The 8249-nt window shown below is 40.4% G+C and overlaps 2 protein-coding genes across 2 annotated transcripts; both read left to right on the plus strand.

The window, feature by feature from the left end:
• Nucleotides 1–1878: 1878 nt before the first annotated feature.
• C922_02004 (50S ribosomal protein L22) lies at nt 1879–3064 on the plus strand (the record flags this gene model as incomplete). The annotated part of the gene is made up of 2 exons (XM_008817603.1): nt 1879–2130; nt 2774–3064. 2 exons carry the CDS (start codon nt 1879–1881, stop codon nt 3062–3064), a joined length of 543 nt encoding a protein of 180 aa, XP_008815825.1.
• A 1887-nt stretch (nt 3065–4951) lies between these two features.
• C922_02005 (glycerol kinase) lies at nt 4952–6457 on the plus strand (the record flags this gene model as incomplete). Its single annotated transcript, XM_008817604.1, has 1 exon — nt 4952–6457. The coding sequence occupies one exon, from the start codon at nt 4952–4954 to the stop codon at nt 6455–6457; it is 1506 nt and encodes a 501-aa protein (XP_008815826.1).
• Nucleotides 6458–8249: the final 1792 nt, after the last annotated feature.

Raw genomic sequence — 8249 nt, forward strand, 5'->3', positions numbered from 1 at the left:
GGATATATGTTGCCATAATCGGCCCCATTATAAGGTGTTACCCACAACAGTATGTGCGTCCGGCCGTAGTTCTCCTTTTGCAGAGACGTGATTTCTACTAATTTCTGATAAACACAAATAAGTATTGCTTCTACACAGGTTAGGGGCGCGCCGTATGTGCATCGCCCGTGTTTACCCCTGGTGTGCTGGAATATTCACCCCCGTGAAATGAACACAGTTTCACCAACTGATCTTTTAATAACATAGAATGGGTTGCTCATTTGTGATTTTGGAAATATATATCCATTTAAAGAGACAGGGTGTTGCCTGACCCGATTGGCTCGTTAAAGTCATTTTTTGCCTTTAAAAATTCGCGTGCTTTTTTAAATGTTACTTCGTGTGCCTGTTGAGTGTATTGCGGTAGAAAGGAAATTCAAAGGAGCCTTCAATCGAGTGAAATATGTACGCATATGTGGAAGCCAGGTAGCCGATCGCGCAATGCCGCGAGGGAATACTCTTATATGAATAACCCTTGAGAAAAGCCCAAAGGAGGAGGCAAGCACATACGTTCATATTGCTCATTTGATCGAAATGGTGGGATTACTAAAGTGAACATACGGTCTATGCCTTAACACATGACGTGAGGTGAAATTTTTGGGAAAATACAGCGAGAAATTTTATGAGGTAAAAATTAATGGGAATACTTCAAATGCGTAAAACCCTTTGCTCTCCCCCGTTGCAGGGGGCAAAAACGGCTCGCTTGATTTCGCTAGTGCAGCGTATTCGTAAAGATTCTGCCACGTGCACAGCAGTAACGATATATATATAATATATATATTTTTTCTTTTTTTTCTTTATCCACTGAAGGTACATATATATGTAATATAATATGCTATGTATACTACGCACCAAAATAAGTAGCAAGAGGAGGAAGGGTGGCGACCCTACCCCTTTCACAAATTAAAGTCAAACATTTTCCCCCCATATGCATTCAGTACGCAAATATGTACGTATAAAAATATATATGCATTTGAAGCAGCGTAAAATCTTTTGCAAACTTTTCGATACGCATCAAAATGGCAATCCAACTTTCCGTTGTTTTTATTACGTTATATAGTCGCCTTTTTTTATAAGCAGATATTATTACTTTTCCTCCTGCATATATACTCAGGGGTTGAAGTGCCCATAAATTGTGCGATGAGTCAACGCATACACGGAAAAAAAAAAAGGTGTTGTTTTGTTGCTTATTTTTCTTGTTTCTTTGTTTAAGAAAAAAATCTCAATTTATCTGAAAAACTTTTACGAACAATGAGCAATTTTTTTTTCGAATTTTAAATGTGAAGAAGGAAGCTTCATTTATGTAGTAGCTTTTTCCACAGACCGGAATAAACAACATATAAAAAAGAACGTGCATTTTTCTGTATAGCTATTTTTGTATATTCCCCTGTATAGTACTACTTTTTAACTTCTTTTCGTGTTACGTTTACAATTTTTTTGGAAATGGTTAAGTACGCGAAGAAATTGAGGGACTATGGGAAATGTAAGCAAGAGGGAAGAAAAAAAAAAAAAAAGAAAAGAAAGGAAAGGAAGAGAAAAATGAAAAACACCAGATTGTTCCTCATCCCGATTTTTGCACTCAAAGGATGAGAGGATATGGTGGAAGTTTTACGACACGGGGGAGAGAAAAGAAACAGTCCGAGAGGGGAACGGAATGGCAGCCTTCATCTGTTGGACCTGTTGACCTGATGGGAGTTGTGCTCGCATAAAGGCATAGAAGCCTTGTGCCGAACGGCGCGCATGACATATAATCATGTAAAACTCCTTTCGTCATTTTTTTCCCGGAATGATTTGGCGGGTCTCCATTTTTTTCTTCTTTTTGTAGGCGCCAAGGGGGCTGGAATGGATTTAAGAGTCCACTTCAAAAACACCTATGAAACGGCGAGGGCTATAAGGAGAATGAAATTGCTGGACGCGAAAAAGTACCTCAATGACGTCATCGAGAAGAAGAGGTGTGTGCCGTTTCGTAGGTACAACGGAGGTGTTGGAAGAACCAACCAAGCTAAGGAGTTTAACCATACACAGGGCAGGTGGCCCGCGAAATCGTGCAAGTTTTTATTAAACGTCTTGGATAATGTGCAGGCCAATGCAGAGGTAATGACTGACACCTCTACGTGTGACTAGCGCAAGTGGAAATTTGGCAAATCATGGCATCACGATGCTGACCCGTACGACTCGTTCGACCCATCCGACCCGTCGTTTGTCTTCCCCTTCCTTGAAGGCCGCTTTTCAATTTAATTTTTTTTTTTTAATGATGATACGATGACGAGTATGAAAAAGTAAAGAACATTTATTACCGTTTTTAAGTGCATGTTTTATGTATTTACTAATTCGTAATGAATCGATTTCTTTATTTTTAAAGAATGATTATTTGAGGCATTTGGCTGAAAAAGAAGAAAAGAATTAAAATGGAAAGTGGCCGTTTGTGCATACCGACGGGGAGGAGGTGTGTGTGTGCGCCGTGCTCTCTTGAAATGCGTGCATGTATGAGTTCGACGCACTCCACTGTAGTTTTTGGAGCAGACGTGAAAATTTTATACCTGATTAGTTGAGTGCATGTATGGGCGCTTATGTCTGAGTCCGCGGGAAGAAATGTCCTGCACCCACCACATTTTGAGACTTGGCAGGGTAGAGGATGGAAGAATCCGCATAATAGTTTTTTTTTTTTTTTACCCTCCTATGCGTATTTTTTATCTTTTCATTTTCGCGATCCTCCCCCTTTTTTTGTGCGCTCTAGGCAAGAAACCTGGAAGTGAGCAAGCTGAGGCTAATCCACGTGATGGTCAACAGAGCCCGCGCAGGACGAAGAAGAACGTTTAAGGCCCACGGCCGAATCAACCCCTTCATGTCGTCCCCGTGCCACATCCAAGTAATCGCAAAGGAGATTTCCAAGCCAGCCAAAAAGTCCCTGCTGACGAACGCGGAAAAGCAGAAGGAGCTGCCCTTCAAAATCACCTTAAAAAAATTGATCAAATTAAACATTTCGAAGAAGAATTTTGCAAAGAATCAGAAGAAGGCCGCAAATTAGTTTTACAAATTATTGCATGCACGTTCGCATATTTTAACTTTGACCTGAATTTTTATTTTTCCTTTTTTTTTTTTTTTTTTTTTTACCAAATGGGGGTGGTCTGTGAAAAGCGTTTAAAAAGGAGGAAGCGGTAGAGTGGCCAGCAATCCATGCATATGCATATGTACGTTCGTACATATACCCCCCGTGCAGGCTATGGATGGTCGAACGGAACAAACTAAATGCACAAGTATATAAAATTAAAAAAAAAAAAAAGTATCATTTTTAATTCCTGGGCATAAAAGTTCCGCAAGGGAGTAGAGAAAAAATCTGCCTTTTTGAAAGGTCCCTTTCTCGCGCGCTGTCTCTCTTAAGGATTGGTCTTTTCTAGAGAAGTGAATTTGCATGGAATGATCTGCAATGATCCCATAATTGGACATATAATGATGAGGTACAATCGGAGCAATGCAGAATGGGAACGGATCATGTCCCATCCGTGTGAATATAATTCTTAGTCGTCTTTCACGCCACGAGTAAAGACATAATCGGCGCAAAGGCTGAGCACTCGAGAAGGAAGATAAGTCATATGGTTCATAGACGGGATTTTAAAAGGGGTGCCCCAACTGGACGTTTAGCAAGTTTGTGCTCGTTGGGGTGGTTGGAACGAAGTTTTCATCCAGGTGGGGCATTTTTTAGAACAAAAGATTTTCCTGGTGGAGGGTCCGGAAAAGGAAAACATCAAATCGATGGGAAGCATATCACGACGGAGGACACCCTGTAGCAATGTAAAGTGGTAGAAGGGGAGGCAGCGGGAGGATCTATCACGGTATAGGGGCCATACAAAATACATGCACATGCGCATTTACATGTACATATATGTATATAATACATAGACGCTCCTTGTATTTTATTTTTTTTGAGGGGGTGGAACCCCAAAGGGTCAAATTTCAGGATGGCCACTTTCCAAAGCGGAACCTTCTCGCGACGCAAAATTATATTCCCCTCGGTTGAGTAAACTTAATAGGAACTTTTCTTTTTTTTTTTCCTTACGTCTACATAGCATTACAACATGTTTTTTATTTTATTTTTTCCTTTTTACGGTGGGTAATTAGAGAATAATTTTTTGCATTTCTCAAAAGTATGCACTTTTTTTTTTTTTTTGGGAAATTTGCACAATTGGTTTATGTTACATCCCTACGTCATCTGTAGAAAGTGTACCGCTTAAAAGTGATCCTTTAAAAAAAAAAAAAAAAAAAAAAAGTACCTCCATGCGTACAACTGTTCGTACATCCGGCTGTACATCCGCGCGCCGGAATGGTATACCTTTTCTTTTGGAAATGATTTCTTTACTAGAACACGCCCCACAGATGTTAAGATATTTGCGAGAACCATCCAGTCTGCTAAATCCTTCCACAATATACAATACACGAAAGAAAGAAAAGAAGAAAGAAAAAACGTGTCAAAATTTGTCAAATTGTTCCTAATTCTCACAACACTGTAAGGCATTTTTTGTGAAACTAACTGCTAGCGCGTGTTGGGAAAAGTTCGCTCCTAGGGGGTTAAAAAATTGCATGCAGGGTTGGTACGCACAGAGATACATACATGCGTATGTAGGTACATCCATGGAGAAGTTTATGTAGCCCGTCGCCTGGGTGCATATGAAAACACATTTGTTGTTCCTTTTTTTTTGCGACGTCGTCTTTTATTGAGGTAGTTTGTCCCTAAAACGGGAAGAAGCAATGTTTGTGGTGGGAAGTTGTTAATTTCTTTTTTTTTTTTTCTTTCTTTTTTCACCGCTCCATCTGCAATCCCCTTTCCACCCCAACCATCGTTGCACACGGAAAGGGAGCTGCCTTTATAGCGGCCCCTATAGCTGCCTCTATATCTGCCTTCATACATCTTACCAAAATGAACGTAATATTGAGTATAGACCAGAGCACCCAGTCGACGAAGCTGGTTTTTTTTAATGAGGAGTTGAATGTTCTGTATATGAATAGCCTGAACCACGAACAGAAGTGTTTCAAGCCCGGCTGGTACGAACATGACCCTGTGGAAATAATTAATAATCTGTACACACTGATGAATGATGGTTTGAGGGCTCTTAAAGAGAAGCACAAAGAGGTAGTAATAAAATGTATCGGAATTACAAATCAGAGAGAAACAGTGATCATATGGGATAAACTTACAGGCAAGCCCTTGTACAATGCTATTGTGTGGCTGGACACCCGAGTAGAAGACATCGTTGCTCATTTTTCAAAGAAGTATAATAATGATTATTTTCAGAAAAAAACGGGAACATATTTTAATACCTATTTTAGTGCGTTCAAGATTTTATGGCTAATTCAGAACAATGCAGAAATTAAGAAGAAGGTGAAAGAGGGATCCGCCATCATCGGGAATATCAACACTTGGCTGATATATAATTTGACAAATGGGAACAGCTACACAGATGTGACGAATGCTTCTAGGACGCTTCTTATGAATATCCAAACGTTACAGTGGGATGAAGAATTGTGCAAAATGTTTGGTATTACAAATATGTCCGTTCTTCCAGAAATCAAATGTAACAGTTTCAATTTTGGGTCGGTATTATCTGAGCAAGTGCCTGACTATTCGGGTGTACCAATTACGGGGTGTATTGGGGACCAACAAAGTGCATGTATAGGACAAGCTATTTTTGATGAAGGAGAAGCTAAGTGTACCTACGGTACTGGAGTCTTTTTACTTATCAATACAGGGTACAAAGTGGTGTATTCTTCTTGTGGTTTAATTACAACGGTGTGTTACAAATTTAATGAAAATGATCAGGCGAAATATGCTTTGGAGGGTTCCATAGGTACAGCAGGTTCAGGTGTCTCATGGTTGATGAAGAATAATTTAATTTCTCATCCTACTGAAGCTAGCTATATTATGGAAAACTGTGAAGATACAGGAGGGGTCGTGTTCGTGCCAGCTTTTAGTGGTCTTTATGCCCCCAGGTGGAGATCAGATGCCAGGGCATGTATAACGGGTATGACATTCAACACAGAGAGGAAACACATCGTTCGGTCCCTCCTAGAAGGCATCGTTTTTCAGCTGAACGAAATTGTCTACTCGCTCCTCTCAGACATGGGCATAGAAATGCTCCATGTTTTACGCTGCGATGGAGGAATGACCAAAAATAAGGCATTCATGCAATTCAATTCGGATATCATAAACACAAAAATAGAGGTGTCAAAGTATTCAGAAGTAACTGCACTGGGAGCTGCCGTGCTGGCTGGGCTCGGGGTCAAAATATGGGAAGATTTAGATTCCGTTAAGAGCTTAATACGGAATAGCGATTCTACGTTTAATTCTAAAATGGATGAAAAAAATAGGAAGAAGAAAATTTCTGAGTGGGATAAGGCAGTCGAGAGGTCACTCCTGCAGATGTAGCGGCCAATTGCCCCTTTCAGCGACCAGTTGCACCTTGCTGCTTCGCTCCTCCCCCACGTGCCCCGTTTTGTGCACACTCCTCAGCTTCTTTCTCGTGTGCTGTTACTACACCTGCGCCGCTGTGCGAATGTATATGCATATGTATATATATACGTAATATTTCCGTGTTCGTTCCTTGTACCAGTACCACATTTAAATAAAATAGACGCATCTATTGCACACGCGTGTATGCACCTTGCAGATATCTTTGCGCAGTTCAGTCGCCGCGTATAATTCATCGAAAAAGGAAGAGGCATCTAATCAGCGCTTGGCCTACTGACGGGCCTGAATTTAAAAAAAAATTTCTTTTTTTTTTTTTATTTCCCTATTTATCATTTTAAATGTGGACCCGTTTTGATGAGATGCAAAGCAAACCATCCCATTTAAAAAAGAAGAAAATTAAGAATAGCCAAATTGTGAACACTGATTTTGCCACCAAGAGGCCCATTCTCGCATAAATGCGTTTATTACCCTGCAGTATGCTTCATTGCCTGCCTACGAATTTTCCCCGTTCGAGTTTTCCTTTAATTTTCTGATCGCGAAGAGGGAAATTTCATAAAACGGCCTTTCACCATTGATGTACGCGTTAGAGAAAAGGGAAGGGATTATTATTTTTTCCCATCAAAGGTGGATAGTTTGGCCGTTTACCAGCGCCTGTAGGCGTGCTCTTTATGGAGGATACGCTGGAAAGCGCAGTGTGGTTAGTTTATTGGTCGGTTGTTCAGCTGGTAAGTTGCTAAGCTGCTCACCTGTCCACTTTCCCCCCGTTCAGCTGATTTTTAATTTAATTTTCCTAAAAATCAGTGTGTAGAAATTTAGCCAACATTTCTCACTATCACACGCGAGGCGAGGCACTAACGTTTATGCGGAACGGTGAAAGGACAGCAGCGCGGAGTGATTCTACTCTTCCCTCGGGAGAAAATAGGAAAATGTAATTTTTCATGTTGCTGTAAATGTTGGAAAGTGCGCTCAGGTTAAGAAAAATTCTCTGATGAAGACGCGCAAAGAGGAAAGAAGCAATTGTGTACAGATTTTTATCAAAATGTGCTAATGTTCATGTAAACTATTTTAAGGGTAAATTTCCGTCTTCCCCTTCTGAACGGAAAAGTAATCGCTGACATGGGTTAAAACCGATGCGGTGTTGTTTAGTAGGAGGCGGCGAAACCGTTTGGATGCCTTCAGATCAGAAAGGCACCCCGAATATGAGAAAATGTGTACGTTAACGCGCACTCATACACGTGTATACGCAGTTGTGTACGCCTTACGTGGGAACTTTTTACCAAATTGGAAAGAAGAATTTAGCCTCCCCCATCCAGTGTAGTACATCATATACATATATAATGTACACACCAATTTACGCCCCATTTTTCTTGTGTTGGATAAACGTGAAAAAAAACTGTATAGAAATGAAGAGGGGGGAAAAATCGCCACAAATCCAAAGCGATGCAATTCGTTTTTTACGCGTTGAGCCATTGCGGTTAAACATTTTCTGCGAATTTTACTTCGCATTTTTGCTAGTAATTTTTTTACTGTTCACCTTTTTACTTTTTCTTTTTCCCCTCTTGCACATTCATTAGTGAACTTTTTTAATCGTATTTTTCCCATTTTTCAGCCCATTCTGTTCACTTTTTGCAGTGCGATTTGTTCTACAACGTTTCGATGGGCAACAACGGAATATCTGCAGATTTGGCGGTACGACCAAGTTGTCGCTTGCAACCCGTTTTTCTTTGTAACAGAACGGGATGTTTCGCTT

Source organism: Plasmodium inui (genome assembly GCF_000524495.1).
Source record: "Plasmodium inui San Antonio 1 unplaced genomic scaffold supercont1.6, whole genome shotgun sequence".
In the NCBI taxonomy this organism is placed as follows: domain Eukaryota; phylum Apicomplexa; class Aconoidasida; order Haemosporida; family Plasmodiidae; genus Plasmodium; species Plasmodium inui.